Genomic DNA, 16,984 nt, shown 5'->3' with positions numbered 1-16,984 from the left:
GGTGCAGCAGTTTTTCCAGGTTTCCTGTGGAGCTGTGTCACTCTTTCACAGCATCCCCTGAAAGCATGAACGGGCTCTATTCCCAATTAACTAATCTCTCCCTTTGACATTACTCATGTTATCAGATGTGAAGTGATAAGATACTGTGTTGCAATATTATTAATTGTCTTGGCTATAACATGTTGCATGCTTCACTTTTTCTGATTGCTGTGTGGTTTCCTATGAGTTTTGCTTTAGAAAAGGCCTTTAAAACACAAGCAGGTAGTGTGGAGGACATTTTATGGACAAATAGTCATACAGTCGATCACCTTTCAAACCAAGACGATACATGACGGAATAGAGAATCTTATGCATACTAGACGTACAGTACTTCAGGCGCAGATTTGTCTACGTATTTTGAAAAAGAAAAAACAAATGTGTGAGATAGATATGTGTTGTGTTTAAATGTTCTTTAAAAGTATGAACAGTTGAGAGTCACAGTGTTAACAAAAAATATAAAAAGTACGGACAGCTGTCAGTTGTATCATTAACACAATAGAAACAGAATGTTTGACAAACATGCACAAACATACATGGAAACTGCAGGCCTTCACAAATTCCCCGTCCAGACAAAATGCCAAAACATGCGCATAACACACACACACACACACACACACACACACACACACACACACACACACACACACACACACACACACACACACACACACACACACACACACACACACACACTCAGAGCTTTCACATGTAAAGTGATTAAGTACTCAGTTTGAATCAATAACATTACATAATGTTTGGATGTCTAAAAAAATTGAAAGGAAACCGTATTAAACACCTTGTTTCAAGAAACAGTAGCAGAAGCATTTTGCAAAATCAACTGCGCAATATTTATGGCTATGTCAAAGACAGCATTTGGAGAGAACACAGAATTATCTCGTTTTTGATGCAAAAATATATAGAGATACATTATTTTCTCAAGGACATGAACCTTTTTGATAACCTTTGCGTCAGCATTACAGAGGCTAAGGCACTAGCACCTGAGTACAGCTGAAATCCAGACTAACACTACGGTAATCAATCTTAACATCATCATCATCATCTACATCATCTTCTCTGGACCTCACAGACAAAGGAGTTTTGGCCCAAGGCGCTATTGTGGAGGTCTCTTGTTATTCAGCATGCGGAATCGGCCTGTTCGAATGTGAAGAATGCATGGAATGTCCCCGTCCGACCAAAAACTTGTACATGTTTCAGTTCCAAGAGAGAGCTGTGGCACTGCCCTTGGCACAGCTACAAAAAGCTACTATGACTGACTGCAGTACAACACACATTCCATATTTGACTCATACCGAACCACAACTGTGTGCGTAGACTGGTCCTTTAAGTCCGTTAACCAATTCCCATGAACCCCCATGATTACGCAACATGTAAGTAGAAATACATGTGTATGTCCAAAAAAAAAAAATTAAAAATGTGAAGACAAAAAAAAAAAAGAAAAGTGCCTCCCTTTGCTTGCACGAAGAACCTGCAAATAACAGCAACCCTTGCCATGAAGGGTTGTTAAGAGTGCAGTTGAGTGGTCACTCCAGCGGAGCTGCCGATATGCACAGGTTGTTCAAGGCACACGCCACCTGCACTATCTTGTCGAATGTGGTCATGCTGGAGGCACGGTCCACAGCGGTGAATGGGCTCTCCACCGGGCCTGTGAGGATGGCATACCTCCTCTTCACCATGGAGATGACCTTCTCCACATGTCTGTGGACGCTGAGTCTCTCTGAGGTCATGGTGGTCCAGGGCGCCTGGCTCATTTCCTGGAAACCCTCCCCGTGGATGATGCCGCAGGAGCCGGTGACTTTCAGCTGAGCACCACGTGCCGCTACAGACTCGCCGATATCCAGGTCGTGGTCAGCCAGCACCACGTCCCCCGGAATAAGCTTGCACAAGAAGCCGCAACCTTCGGCCAAGCACTTGTCACTCACGTTGCCAGGCGACCCTCGTGATACAAATGTCACTACGCCCTGCGGGGCGACGCCAATTAGGTACTTCTGCTCGTTAGCTCCAGACGTCCGAGGGGAATAGGGTATCCTACCCTCTGCAGCTGTAGGGTCACGTTGGTTCGGCTGTGAGTCAAACGGTCTTTCCAGGGAGACCCTGAAGCAGTCAATGATCACGGCACAATCTGGATGTGTGGCCTTCAAAGCTGCCGGAAGGTTCTTTCTCAGCTCAACCCTTGAGGGCCAGAAGACTGCTGTGGGCACCAGAGTGGCGGACATGATGTTGATGATTCTGTGGACCGTTCTGGTCACCGTGGCGACCTTTACTCCAAAGCGGTAGGCCAGGTCCTGGTTTCGCAGATCCAGCCTGAGCCTCATGAGAGTCAGGAGGAGCTGCTGGAACTTGGAGAGTTTGGAGTTCTTGTCCCCCTTCATGTGAGGAGCCAACAGCCACATGACTGTCTCAAAGACAAAGTAGTTCGGAAGCCCTGTGTAGAAGCTCACCTTCTCTGGGTCGTTTCGGAGGGACGCCTCAGTGAGGGACATCTTCTCGACGGACTCCCTCAGGGCTCGGTTCTCCCTCCTCAGGGCTTTCAGACTGGCTTCGTAGTCAATAAACCGAGTGGAGGCGCTTCTGCACAGCTTTTCTGCTTTTCCTTTACAGTCGCTCATCTGGCCCATTTCATCACTGTCGTCTTCGTCTTCCTCGTCATCATCGCTGCTCATGGATGATGACGTGGTCTCAGCCTCCTCCGGGTCTTGCTCCTGCTCTTGATTCTGAACCAACTCCCCCGAGAACCTGCCCTGCCCCTGTAGGAAGAGCAGGGCATTGGCCGCCTCTACTTGAGCCTCCTGTTTGTCAGACAGTTCACACGTGCTTGCTTCCTTCATGTTCTCGGATAAGGAGGCCGTAGTGGTAAAAACTGAGGGAACATAATCTGGTGACCTGGGATTCTTCACCTGTTTACCTAAAAGGGACAAAAATAGACAGGAGCTCACCTTATGAACCATCATAGACACACGTTTTGAAAGAGCTAAAAGTTTTCAAGTGCAAATAAACCCACCTGGTGGAGAATGACTGACTGACAATGCCATTACAATCAGCAGTCAACAGAAAAGGGGAGATCAAATAGGGTTTTTTAAAGTTGCAAAAAGGGGACCTGGTTGTTTATGAACAAGGCACTATAGTGACATGGAATGATTGTTCTGATGGAGAATCCTGGATTATTTTGCAGTAATTCCTAGACATACCTGAGATGAAGTGGTTACTACACAGTCTACTCCCGTCGTTTGGCACCCATCCCTCTCTATTCACAGCAGCTATCCAACGCTGTTTCCTTTCTGGGTCACGAGGAAACCGATAAAAAGATAGAGTGGTCCCGGGAGTTCTCCTGTTCCTACAACCAGCCACCACGCACGTGTGAACCATATTAGGGCCACAAAATGTGCGGACCCGTGGTGATTTAAACTCGCTTTCTCATACCCTGACTCCCAAAATGGCGACAGCAGTCCGCTGCACAGGAAACGTCCAGTCGTCATTTTAATGGCTGTTCGTCGTCGCGAGTATTCTTTTCCAAAGCTGTGATTGGTCAAGAACTCCCTCTTTCCTGCCTTCTTTTGACGACATCCGTGCGCGACACAAATACTCAACAGTTACTTTGCTGCACACTGCTAATCAATATCGCAAGTGTTTGTTTTAAGTATTTGTAATTAGACATGGCCGTGGAATCGAGGGTTACACAAGAAGAAATAAAGAAAGAGCCCGAAAAGCCCGTCGATAGAGAAAAGGTAATTCAGAGAACATATTTATCGTCATTTGATTACGTGTTAAGTGTTAGCGAGTGGTTTCTCTCACGCCTCTATGCTAACTAGCCACACTGCTTTGCGCCGACCTGTTTCCTTTTAAGTAAACTTAATGCTGCATCGGAATGGTCGTGAATAGGACATAACGAGCGATGTACTTTACTGTAGCATACACATACATTCTTCTATCTGATGCATGCACATGTTGATTTAACAATTCATTGATTGAGTAGCACGGATACCGCTAGCCTAAGTTACCCTTCAAGCTAATGTTTAGCATGATTTGCTAACAAGTTTAAGTTGACTTGATGACGGACGCATATTACTCAGAATGTTACCTGACAACTCTGAGACGCAAATGGCCAGTTATCTTAACATCAGCATATTCTGCACAAAAAAAATAGCAAGTTCATTGTGTCCCGAGACTGATTCTATAAAAGTTTTGGTCAACACAAATTTTGAGAGTAGTGGTTCTGCTGAGACGATTGTAAATGTATCCATAACATTAGCCTACTCTGGTACGTGTTCCGAGTATTGCTTCTTAGACATGAAAGAAAATGTGCAAAGTATTAACAGCTCGCTGATCACCGTTGCTAGCGTCCTAATAATTTTAGTATAATCAAGTTAAATCTCTACTGGTTCACGAACCTGTCTCTAACAACACTATAGCCTTCCATGACCTCTCGCAGGTCCAAGCATGAATGTCTTTCGACTAAAATAACATAATGCCCAATTTTGCCAGTGGTGTGTACAGTTTAGTGTATGTGGGATTGCTATAAAACAGATATAGCAGAAAGTAATTGTGCGTTGTGACTGCTTTAGCTTTGTGCTTAAAGATATTGTTGGAACATTGTTGTCATTAAAGCTTGTGCTATGTTTTGTGTGAGCAGACATGTCCACTTCTTTTGAGGGTTTTTACAACCAACAATGGCAGGCATCACAGAATGGATGAGTTTGCCCGTGGAAATGTCCCCTCAAGCGAACTGCAGATCTATACCTGGTAAAGTTCTTGTTTTTGTTATCTTTATAACGCTTGACATATGTATCTATCGAATATCCACTATGTATTGTGTATTTTGACCATTTTTTTGTTTAGATTGGTCATTGTGATTTCGTTCTTGACAGATCTATCAGTTACACAACACTGTTTGCATCATAGTTTTACATTTTTAAATGTGTTTAATATGCAGGATGGATGCCACTCTAAAAGAACTAACAAGTTTAGTGAAGGAGGTCTATCCTGACGCTCGGAAAAAAGGGACTCACTTTGGCTTTGCTATTGTCTATCCAGATCCGAAACGGCAAGTCTACAGGTAAGCTATTTCTAATTAGTTTCTTATAAAAATGTAGATTCAATCGATTATAACTACCGTTACTTGTGCTCTGCCTTGAGACCATGTCAATTGTTAATGGCACTATTTAAATAAAATTGAAGTCCTGTCTTAAGTTCACTCACCTGTTTGTTTCCCATTGCAGGGTTAAAGATATAGGCAGCACCATATCGGGCCGAAAAGGCGCAGACGACTCCATGACTCTGCAATCCCAGCGCTTTCAAATAGGAGACTACCTAGACATTGCCATAACACCACCCAACAGGACACCAGCTGTGCCAGGCCGGATGAGGCCTTACTGATCCTCTGGGTCAAAGCAGGAAACCTCATGGGGGAGGGGGGGGTCCTACAACACGTGTTAATCCATGAGCCCCATTGATGTTGGGTGGTTTGGTGGTGGATTGTTTTTTTGTTTTCTCTTTTGCTATGCTTTTAATTTCTCTTGTGGATTTTATACAAAGATGAGTTTGAGATCAGAGTGGAGCTAGTGTTGCCTCGTCTCAAGATTCTTGTGATGTTAAATAAACCTTTTTTCCATTCATAATCATTTTGTGCATATGGTTAATAACCTTTTCCCTATATCTCCTCTATATGTATACTTTTTTTTAACCACTAACACAACCAAACAGGTCCAGAAAACCTACTGCTAGGACCAGGTGTAGTGCCATTTTTATTTCCACTGTCACTTTCACCTGCTGTCCATACAGTTTGACTGAGCTTACTTAACGCTTATTCCTGAAGTACACATTATTATTTGTCTTAGTCTTTACTATCACACATTATTACCTTAAGGACACCGTAAGCAATATGAGTATTTAAACAGTTTTACAATCAGTCAAAATAGATGTGATATCACTTTTCATTAAGTTCAACTCAGTCAGGCTGAATAGGAGGCTTGTAAAGTGATGGACAGCCCAGGATACCAATTAAGATTTTACTGAGCACCTTGGCAGGAGGGAAGGGAGTCTTCTTGCAAATACTATTTACTTTATTATTATTATGAATAATAATATTAAATCCACTGGTAAACAAAGGTGTCACTTTCGGTACATTTACCCGATTAAGCCGGCCCTGGAGTTTAGTTCATTTTTTTTTTTAAGGTTTTGGTGGTGTATCAGAACATCGTTTTAGCATGATGAGCGTTTAATCACCTAGATCATTTAAAACAAAACAGTGTTGTCAGCATACAAGATACAAGGACAACATTGCATACAACATTTATTAAAGGTTATTATATACATTACAAATGTAGAATCTCAAAATTGTCATTTGACCTCTTCTCTCATGTCACCATAATCAACACAAGGCCATGAAGGACAAAGGCTGAGCAAGTGCTGTCTTCTAGAATGTATTTTTAAAAATAGTAAATAAAGACATGATTATAATTATTTCCACCTAGTGCAATCTAAGAGTTTAACAGCGGCCTGCCACTTCTACAAGGTTGACTGGACAAAACTATCTTGTCCACAACGAAAAAGAACATGGCATGCTTAAAACTACATACAGCCTCTTCTTTTGGGCTGACACGACAGATAACACAGAGAATATGTATATACACACAGTATGACAACCATATGTCTGCATATGACCAAAACACAGTATGTGGTACATACACATTAGATGTCAAACAACCCATCTTGAATGAGCGTCAATCATAAACTGATAGAATTGAAATGACCGTTGAGACCCAATCCAGGTTAATGAAGCCTGTTTGAGTGGGCTGTGGGGGTGTTCATGTGTGTGAAGGGATCAGCTTGTACATGGCGCTGTTTCCTGCTCCGTGGATGTGCTCTACTCTTTTCAGCTGCGTCAGGCACAGCAGGAACATGGGCGCCTTTGCCCCGACGCCCGTGATGCTCCTCAGCTCGTCCATCAGGAACCTTGTTGGGTCCAAATGCTCACCTGTGGGACAGGGAAAGTGGACGGACAAAAACATATATGTCTGGAGACGACCAATGTAGGGATTTGATGTAAATGTGGTTAGGAACAATTAGCATGTTAAGACACCTAAAGAGTTTAAGACTGCAGCACAGATTCAAAGAGAAAACAGCATATATTACTGGTGTTTTTATCAAGTTGTGGGCTGCTTTTAGGAGGAAAACACCCTTGTTCCATCATCTGTCAGTGGCATTCAATTTCAAAGAGATGAACCAGATTGAGACTTGATGCATGGATATCAAATGTTGATGTTTGCTAAACCCACATCCTTTTTTAATTCAGAAGTACTCCTGTTTACACTTTACATAAGTTGATAATCAACAGACTATCAGTAGCTATTAGACAAACAATCCACAAACCTTTTAACTAAGCTTAACTCTAAACTTTCAACTAACCCTGACCATAGTCTGACCCCACCACCAGACCATTTGTAGTCCTATCAAAAGATGCTTTGTTTATTGTTTATGAAGGCCCGTTAAAACAAAGCTAGACCCCAAACTACAAATCCTCATCACACTCCAATACCACCCACCATTCTGTCGCTGGTGCAGCGCGGTGTTCATCTCCTGGATGGCCTCATTCAGTTTTCCGAGGGGGATCTGCCTGAGGTAGCTGGCCAGGCCCAGGAACTCCTTCTCCGTCACCAGCGCTAGGCTCTGAAGTCTTCAAGGGAGAGGGGAGACGGGGCAGGGATGAAATCACTATAGGCCTGAAGAGGGCAAAGCAGGCCCACCCTCCTATAAGGACTTTACTGAGGCCCAGCACAGGGGACCTGAGAGCGGGTAGATCTGCAAGGTGAGGACTGAGCTCCTGTCTATGACACCTGGCTAGGAGACACAGCCTTCCTTCCCATCATTGACTCTATTCGACATGTCATTGTTTCAGTGCGTAGCATTCTTACTATGTGCGTTATTGTCTGCACTGAACTCTACATCATGGTACCCAACAGCCGCATGGCAGTACATAAACAATTCACATCTGTATATGTGCATGTATGAGTGTGGGTGTGCTCTTATGTCACACACTGAACTGTTTTACCAGTTTGATCCAGACTGGATTGCTTCTCTGAGACAAACTCCTCAGGAAGACGTGCGAGACTCACTGTATGGTTTGTTGGTTCTCCTTTCCTGTCCCTGTGGCCTGCAGTGCTGCTTTGAGGGGAGGCTGGACGCCGGCTGACTTCATCTCAGTGTTGCACTGAGACACCAGCTACAAAGGCAAGAGAGGATGGCAGAGGCATCATTCAGGAGTGACAGAGGACATTTTCTGATGTAAGGTAATTCTACAGATATCGTGTACATTTAGATTTCGCTGATGCGCCACAGTGAAGGAACAGTTTTTCATCAGCCAATAAATAGAGGGGGGGGGGACATCCTAGAAAAAAAGGATACATGTAATAACGTACATATCAATAACGATGATGTCATTAATGTCTACCATCATAAAATACATGTCATTATTTGTGATAAAACCTTTACAGACTTACTTTGAAGATGTCCTGGGTGATGGCGCTCATATCCGGCATCTCTGGGGTCCGTGCTTCTGATTCGTAGTCCATCCTGACACGTGGGCTGGCCAGGTTCCACTCCTGGGTGTGGTTCTCCTGAAGATCCAAAACAGGAGGTGTAGGTTCCTTAGGAGCTGGCTCTCCTCCCATGTTCACTATAGAGAAGCTACGGGTTTCTACCTGCATCTGTATGGAGAGAGAGAGAGAGAGTCAGAGAGAGAGAGAGTCAGAGAGAGTCAGAGACTTGACTTTTTAAGTTTCCTTTATTTCCAGTAAAAAAAGAATCACTCAAGAGTTCAAATCAAGACATGCTAAAAACCAAAACATTAAATAAATAATCGCACACAGAAAAAACAAACAATCATTACTTAATATAACTCAATGTATGTACTCAGAAAAAATACAGTTCTCAAATCCCCCACATTTTGGTGAAAGACACTCAGAGAGGGGGAGAGAGAGAGAGAGACAGTCAGAGAGAGAGAGATAGACAGTCAGAGAGGGAGAGAGAGAGAGACAGTCAGAGAGGGAGAGAGAGAGACAGTCAGAGAGGGAGAGAGAGAGAGAGACAGTCAGAGAGGGAGAGAGAGACAGTCAGAGAGGGAGAGAGAGAAACAGGGAGGGAGAGAGTCAAAGAGAGAGAGACAGAGAGGGAAGAAAGGGAAATGGTGCAAGTTGCAGAAGGAAAGAAGAGAGCAAAAAGACCTGTACAGTTTACCCACAGTCAGCCAGTGATACCATGGACATAATCACATATTTAGGGAGCATATCCCCACCAAACTAGGGCAATGTGAACTAGCACACCTAAACTACTTACCCTCCCACTTACCCAAAGGCATTTATGACTTGTTGTGTCAGGAACGAAATCATGTCATCTGACTGCCATGACTGTGGCAATCCCATGTTCCTCTGCTTGCCGTAACATGCCCCAATATAATTAACACCTCTCACACAGCTGCGGGATGAATCAATCAAGCCTTACACTTTGGAGAGTGCGGCCCAGAATGGACTGCAAGGTTGGCATCTCGGGCGTGCGCTGCAGCTCTTCCTCACACAGTTTGACTGGCATCACAGGAATGTCCTCGGATACGGTGTGTCGATGGTCCAGGGCCGGAGGGTGTTCGACAGGGTTGCTCAGCCCTGGCCTCTGTGTGGTCGACTCATCAGATGTAATGTCCTAAACACATGATCAGAGTGACCGGTGAGGTTGGAGTTTTCCATTTAAGCATATGGATGAATGTTGGTGGTGGTCGGAGGGGCCGTAGGCGCTGATTGGCAGCCACGCTTCTGTCAGTCTGCCCCAGGGCAGCTGTGGCTACTGATGTAGCTTACCACCACCGGTATGACTGTGTATGAATGACTACTGGACTCTGGACTCTGTAAAGCGACTTCGGGTATTTAGAGAAGCGCTATATGAGATTGAATGATTATTATTATTATTATTATTATTTTGACATACAATATAAACGCTAGTCATTCTCTAATGCACTATTTGGTTTAAGTAAGCCGTTTTGAAACCTGTTGTGACCAAAACAAGTGTACCACTCCCTTCTCTGTTACCCCCAAAGCCCGTCCCACCTCTTGCACTAATGGTGGATTTAACTAAGGCCAACTTCTTTGAAAACAGGTGTGCTAATGTCCCAGAAGTCATATGCTAATGCTAGCAGATTACAAGGCTTTGAGATCTAAACCTACTGTAAAATTCCTGATGCCCTAAGAGGAATTGCTCTCTGTGCTGGCTTGTTGGATGAGAGTTTACAGGACTAACTAGCTTTTTCTTCTTTCTTCGGGACAGATTTCTCAGACCGTAGTCATTAGTGATGGTTGGTGGTATGTGGCAAGAATTGTGCTCAATACTACAAGAACAAAATGATCATCTCTTACTCTGTCTTTAATATACTCACCTTTTTAACACTCAGGAGTTTGCGACAATAAGGCGTCTCAAATGTGGGGAGTTCAGGGGAGATAAGATCACTGGACTGGCTCGGGGGGGACTCCATGTTGCCGTCGCAACTCCGGACTGGGGTACGTGGAGAAGCCCTCTTTATGAGCCTGAATCCTGGTGTACGGATCTCTGGTGTTTCAGGGGTATCCATATACTCTAGCAGATTAAAATTTTGATTGCATTTAGACAGTTAGAGATAGAGAAGTTAGAGATATTATATGTTAATACAGTGATGATATTGCAGTGGTATCTCTGTATAAAGTATGTAAAAGTAAATGTATAAAGTACACTAAAAAGTACCCAAGGTTACTTAACTGGATGTTCAATCATTAAAGCAAATACAGTATTTTAGAGGAAATCACAGATATACATGTTAACTGATCAAAGGCATAACAAACTGAGATAAGTCAATCTAAAATTTTAAATAAATCACATTTACCGCTGAAGACCATGGGAGAGAAGGGTGCTGGTGCTGCGTTAGACCGCGCCAACAGGGGAACCTTTTCCACTGGCCCATTAGGGTTCAGCTTGCTGATATATAAACAAATATTCAAACAGTATTTTTACAGTAAAAAAATTAAAAATCATTAAAATATATAATCATTAGACAGTGTATACACTTAACTGTGTTTACCTATTCAGTTTAGTCCAACCTGTAATTTATTTTGTGCACTGGGTTTCAAAACTGCCACTTGCCAGTCGCAAGCAATTAAGAAGCATGTTATTAAAAAAAAAAACTTCACATAGCAAAGCATGTTTAAATGGCGGTAAAGCTACACAGCTGACTACCTGGCAGGCTTTAGCGGCTGCTTGCGGAAAAGGTCCATGGTGAAGTCATTGCTGAAGCACATGGTGTGCTCTGAGATGCCAAAGTCCTCCGGTTGCGGGGTGGGTGCATCCTCGTCCAGTTTCAGGTGGCGCTTGGGCGTCTTGGGCATCGGAAGCTGCATGGTTGTCATGGAGAGCGGCGACAGGAGTCCCTTTGGGGCCAGTGGTGTAGGTTCCTCGGCCTCCCCGTAGTTTTTCAGCATATTCTGCAAGTGCAGCTCTGACAGGCCAAAGTCGGTGAGCTTCGGGGTACACATGACGGTGAACAGGGAGGGGGCCATCCTCTCTGGGGTAAGCTCGTCCGGGTCCACATCTTGCTCCAGATGCTCGCCTTGGTCTTCCCCCTCTGTGCCATGATCTTCCCCCTCAGTCTCCTCCTCCTCTTCCTCAACCTCTGCCCCCTCCTCAGACTGAGGTTCTGACTCTGCATGTTCAGTCCCTGGAGCTGAGAGACAGCATGATGTCAAAGAGGAAGCGGGAAAACATCACAGGACTTTTAACTTTAAGACAAGTAGACCAAAACTACTCAACACAATTTACAGAAGAAATGCTCGATATGAAGAACTGGTGTTTTCACACCTACACTAAAGTGCATGTGCTTATGCCCATTTAGGCCAAACAACTTTTGCCTGTTTAAAAAAAAAAATTCTACCTGGGTGATTCTGTTTTAAATGTCTGGGTTTGTAGCCATATTGCTCCAGGTAGCAGCCCAATATGTCAAGGGCTTCCTTGACTTGTTGTCTCTTTTCTGACCACGTGTGTATGAAGCTCACCACCTCCTCCCTCTCCTCTCGGCTTTTCACGAGTTCCTGTTGTATCTGCGACTAAAGGTCAAACAGATGATTGATTACATCAACACAGACAGCAGTTACTACCAACTACATATTTTGGCCTAATTCATTTAACAAATGGAAATGGGAGCGGTTACTGTTAAAAGCAAAACAAAAGGTGACAACTAATGCCATACCTTGAACCCTCTTACTTCTGATTGCAGCTCATGCAATGTTGACAGACAAGCTCCCCCAGTGGTGTCATCTAAACAAAATGCAATACATGGTTTAGCTTAAATGTTCACTTATTGCTAAATTCAATTCCATCTGTGTAGACATTAATTATCATTATTTAAGTAGTCCAATTAGTTAACTCACCGTAGTTTTGGTTCTCCGTTATATCTTGGAGATGTGCAGTTTCTTTCTCCAAATGTCCCACTAAATGACGCACTTTAGCGAAAAACGCCACCCGCGGCTCCATTCTGTCAGACGCAAATATACATGGCTGAATACAGAACAAAAAGTACTAAAAGTGCCACATCCTGAGGTAACACATCCTAAACAGCTACCTACCTATCAATCTGAGAGAAAACGTTCATTTGAGGAGCTAAATGCTCGTTATCATAGTAACTTAACGTTAGCTTACAATAACAACAACGGCTAACTGTTAATTAACACCATACTAGACAAAACAAACAGAGGCCTACATTAAATTATTTACTTATTAACATACTTGTAATATTACTGTAAATAAAAAATTTAATAATAATGTTAGTTAGAGCTATTTTACCTGAAACTAATGAAACAAGCAGCAATGTTTTTCAAATTTCCGCGGTTCCGGACGCGGTTCCAAGTGCGGAAGTACGTCACAAAAATATTTCTTCGCTCATCCAACCACCAGTATGACAGCTTTTGTAAAAAATCTATTAAGCTACTGCCACCAAGGCTTCCGGAGTAAAACATCGAATTATTATAAAACACTCTGGAGGCTCCAGGGTCTTACTCGGCGAGAGCAAAAAATATGAACAAATTCACATACTGAACCTTTAGACTATGACATAAAACAACCTTTTCATATTTATATGTAGGCCTATGAAAATATATTCCTACTTTCCTTTTGATATATATTTGTTCTCTTCAACACAACAATGTCCTTAGCCTAACATTCATTTCAGTCATTTCAATCTTGTAGGTTAATGTCTGAAAAAAAAAAAAGCTTATCAGATTTTGATTATTTGAGTGTATAAATAGTGAGCAGAGCATGCAGCTCAGTGAAGGTCAGGCTGAAACCACACTCCATATTTCTCTCCTGGGTGAGTCTGTTCTTGGTGACAAATTATTTTACACACAGTCTTAAAGCATTAAACTTAATTTACTGCAATTGATTAAACAGGCTGAAAATACATACAATGAAGCATAACATAAGTAACATAAGTAATAGTATGGACACAGACACTGTTGTATATGCAAAGTCCTGTGTAATCCAACAATACTATGTGTTCTTTCATAGTTGTAATATATTATGCCTTCTTTCTCAGCTGCTTTGCAAGAGGGACATCAAGGCTATTCTTCACTATGGCACTGTTTGGGAAAGTCCTGGAACCAGTTGGCTTCATGCAGACCATGAAAGGCCTCGTCCAGGGTATCTGCTCCTGCCTTGGTGACAGTGCAAATCCTGAGGACACAGACCTGGTGAAGAAGAATCTGGACCACATAGACCAGGAGCTGAGCTCCTTTGGACCCGGTTTGATCCACGACACGGAGGTCCACCGTCTGGAGGACGACCTGGTGGTGGTTTACAACCAGCTGGGAACCACGATTCGGGCCCAGCCGGACTTCACTAAGCGGGAGAAGGAGGTGTTTCTAGAGTACGTGAGGGAACACCAGCTGGAGAGGCAGCTGACCGCGCTCTACAGCCGCATGATGGGCATCTCTGCGCTGACGGACCAGCCCACTCTGCTGGAGGAGCTCGTTCAGAACCGACGACCCAAACGCTGGGAGATGAGGGAGTTCTGCGTCAAGGTCAGTGGGGTCGTGTAGGTAAAACACACTGCAGCCAAGGGTGTTGCCTCGTTTGGACACAGTGGGTACCTCATGACATGTTCACTGACGAATGAAGTGATATTTAAACTAATTAAATTCAATTTTTAATGAAAAAGTTCTAACACAATTGTGGATGAGAGTTTAAGGTATTCTTTAATGGAAAATGAGAGATGTACAAAAAGCAGAAATTTAAGATTTAACCAATTAAAATTACAACTATAAATTTCCCATCGGAGATTAATGAAGTACACCCTGTCCTATCCTAAAAGGAAGATTTACAGAAATATAACTCTTGGTAAAAATGTAACATTGTGTTTAATCTGCAATGGAAAGTGATTGTAGTTTCTGACAATCAGGAATGTGTATTTTTTGGACAATCAAAATATTATAATGACCTAATACCACTGAGAGTACTGTATACTATAAGTACCTATTCATTTATCCTCAATCTGAACTTGCTATGGAGGCCAGAGGAAGGAGTGGCCTGACCTTGGGAGGTAGTACTTCTTTAACGTCAGTAGACTTATCAAAAACAAACATCAGTACAATGTCAGCTAACACAGAAACGGCACTCTTTCAAGAGTACTCCCTCAGACTGGTAGAGGGGACTGGATTCATTATAAAGACACACCATCTGTACAGTGCCTCCTCTGACTTAATTTAAGACACTCTTTGAGGCAACTTTCTTTTCTTTTTTTAGCTTTCGGATATTTTAGAAAAACCAAACAATAAGGGAAAGGCAGCTGCCTCAAGAACAGATTGCTTTTTATGAGTCTCTGCAGCTTTGCTTTAAGAATCTTAACAAAACTTAACCAAACCAAAAACACATAGCAAGTGATAATGTGGTCAATTCACAGAGATGTGAACAATGATTGTGATATTTACAATGAATGCATTTTGGTATATTCAGTATATACTATACACACTATACACACTATATATACACACACGCAATATAGTTGCATACTGATGAAAGAAAATGTATAAGTCTCTTTCCATGCTTGTTTACCTACAGTTCGCCAAAACTGGAGATTAGAAAAGTTGATGCATTTTAGTATTATTGTACTTTGGTAAATATTGCATCAGCTTGTATAACAATAGGTGTTCAGAAAAGTATATGACATTTCATTAAAATCATAGTGTATCACAAGCATTATGCTAACATTATACTGTTTGGCCTCTAGGGAGATAGGCCCTGACTAATGACTATGATTATTAATCCATAAACAACATGATTTCTGTGTGATCAAGTGATCTCTCAAACTGCTGAGTACGGGTAATAAAAAGAAAAACACTATCAATCTATCTTTTGATGGAAATACTGTAACAAACTAAGGGTGTGAAAGGCAGTGAAATCTTCTGTCTGTGTCAGATGTTTTTTGGTGAAAATTGTCTACATGTGTACAATGGTTTGTTCAATGTGTATATATGTCCAAAATGTGTACAGTCCTAAATTCCATACACTTTTTTCACTACATAGTACTTTTACATTATATTTGTTGTGTTTTCAATGTTCTATGTTGCACTGTGGTCCTCCATACCTGTTGTATGACAACATACATATGCGGAAATGACAATAAAAGCATATAAAACCAATAAAAACTTAACTTGCATTAAGAATTATTAGCCTGAATTCTGACTCACCAAATTGAATTCTTATTGTGCCAAAACATAAACTCACTATGCCTTTGTTACTGTGTGTACAGGTGAACTTTGTTCTGGGCACCGGGCTTCTCTGCCTCTTCACCCAGGCGGCGCTGGTGGGCCGAGACCAGGCCTTGCTCATGAAGACCTGGTCCGACCGCATGGGGGAGCTGTACCGCAAGATGAAGACCACTGGAGGGCGCTGCTCGGGCTACTTCCTGGAGCAGGCCAAGGAGGACATCCTGCAGCAGGTGCAGGAGGCACTGCGCGACGGTAAACCTCCAGAGGAGCAGGCCGAGGGCATCCTGAAGACGCTCGAGCGCAACTACGACTGGATGCGCTGGGCTGTGATGGTGCACCCGGCTGTAGGCTTCTGGAAGGAGGACGAGGCGGCTGGGGAGGTGCCCTCTCAGGAGATGGTCGAAACGGGGGAGGAGGAGGGAGGCGAAGGGAAGGAGCCCTCTTCCACCACCACCACCACCACCGTGGCGCCTCCGAACAACTTCCTGGCGGTCCGCACCAGCGCCCAATCACCGCCATGCCCGCATGTGGTGGCCTGCTACCGGGACACGCCAAGCTCCCTTGACAAGGCCCGCATCCACCAGCTGATCGTGGACCTGGAGTGGAAGATCCCCAACCCACCACTCGAGGTGTATGCCGCCCTGGAGGACGAGCCGGAGAAGGCGCGCCTCTACCTGGCCTCCCGCATGCTCAGGAAGCTGCAGGAGGGGCTAGGCCCGGGCGTGGCCGTCCACGTGGTGCCTGGCAAGATGGAGATGAGGTGCAACTTCCCTCAGGCCTCCTACTACCTGTACGAGTACAAACACAGGCTGGCCTCGGGCACCGTCTGCGTGTTCGGCTGAGGAGACGCATCTGTGTGTGTGAGTGTGTGTGTGTGTGTGAGGTTAGTGTTTCGGGTTTGGCCAGAGGGGAGCGAGCCGAGCCGCTGAAGCAGGGCATCGTTATGCCAACAGTTCACTGTGAGGTCACAATAGACGTGCACAGTGCAGTCAGTTTAAATGTTTTATGGTTTCAGGGTACTCTCAAAATGAATTACTGATGTCTCTCACAATGATAACTTGATGTACCGCACAAAATTAAAATTAAATAATAAATTACCAAAACCGAGGCTGTTGGTCATTAAAAGATGTAGTTGCTCTTACTAAACTTTCCTAGAATCATGT

General features: G+C 43.5%; 4 protein-coding genes across 6 annotated transcripts; 2 read left to right on the top strand and 2 right to left on the bottom strand.

Annotated features, from left to right (window-relative positions):
- Window positions 1-262: 262 nt before the first annotated feature.
- Window positions 263-3,520, bottom strand: LOC105913269. Its single transcript, XM_012842311.3, has 2 exons — window positions 3,246-3,520; window positions 263-2,962 (listed from the first exon to the last, which is right to left on the bottom strand). The coding sequence occupies exons 1-2, from the start codon at window positions 3,421-3,423 to the stop codon at window positions 1,581-1,583; spliced, it is 1,560 nt and encodes a 519-aa protein (XP_012697765.1). The 5' UTR covers window positions 3,424-3,520; the 3' UTR covers window positions 263-1,580.
- Window positions 3,521-3,606: 86 nt separating this feature from the next.
- Window positions 3,607-5,672, top strand: sap18 (Sin3A-associated protein). Its single transcript, XM_012842312.3, has 4 exons — window positions 3,607-3,782; window positions 4,688-4,797; window positions 4,988-5,110; window positions 5,274-5,672. Exons 1-4 carry the CDS (start codon window positions 3,711-3,713, stop codon window positions 5,428-5,430), a joined length of 462 nt encoding a protein of 153 aa, XP_012697766.1. The 5' UTR covers window positions 3,607-3,710; the 3' UTR covers window positions 5,431-5,672.
- A 657-nt stretch (window positions 5,673-6,329) lies between these two features.
- On the bottom strand, window positions 6,330-13,103 carry ska3 (spindle and kinetochore associated complex subunit 3). Of its 2 annotated transcripts, none has more exons than XM_012842337.2 (12): window positions 12,904-13,103; window positions 12,492-12,595; window positions 12,311-12,378; window positions 11,996-12,167; window positions 11,305-11,788; window positions 10,955-11,046; window positions 10,475-10,671; window positions 9,553-9,747; window positions 8,553-8,759; window positions 8,169-8,275; window positions 7,599-7,729; window positions 6,330-7,030 (listed from the first exon to the last, which is right to left on the bottom strand). In XM_012842337.2, the coding sequence occupies exons 1-12, from the start codon at window positions 13,074-13,076 to the stop codon at window positions 6,861-6,863; spliced, it is 2,100 nt and encodes a 699-aa protein (XP_012697791.2). In that variant the 5' UTR covers window positions 13,077-13,103; the 3' UTR covers window positions 6,330-6,860. The 2 variants fall into 2 exon arrangements, with proteins under 2 accessions (XP_012697791.2, XP_042565796.1); XM_042709862.1 differs by having other exon boundaries at window positions 12,326-12,378.
- A 159-nt stretch (window positions 13,104-13,262) lies between these two features.
- Window positions 13,263-16,686, top strand: LOC105913239. 2 transcript variants are annotated; one of them, XM_031583043.2, is made up of 3 exons: window positions 13,263-13,426; window positions 13,652-14,135; window positions 15,863-16,686. In XM_031583043.2, the coding sequence occupies exons 2-3, from the start codon at window positions 13,689-13,691 to the stop codon at window positions 16,661-16,663; spliced, it is 1,248 nt and encodes a 415-aa protein (XP_031438903.1). In that variant the 5' UTR covers window positions 13,263-13,426; window positions 13,652-13,688; the 3' UTR covers window positions 16,664-16,686. The 2 variants fall into 2 exon arrangements, with proteins under 2 accessions (XP_031438903.1, XP_012697735.1); XM_012842281.3 differs by lacking the exon at window positions 13,263-13,426 and having other exon boundaries at window positions 13,629-14,135.
- Window positions 16,687-16,984: the final 298 nt, after the last annotated feature.

Source organism: Clupea harengus, chromosome 2 (genome assembly GCF_900700415.2).
Source record: "Clupea harengus chromosome 2, Ch_v2.0.2, whole genome shotgun sequence".
Lineage (NCBI taxonomy): Eukaryota > Metazoa > Chordata > Actinopteri > Clupeiformes > Clupeidae > Clupea > Clupea harengus.
This window is presented reverse-complemented; position numbering and strand designations above follow the sequence as displayed.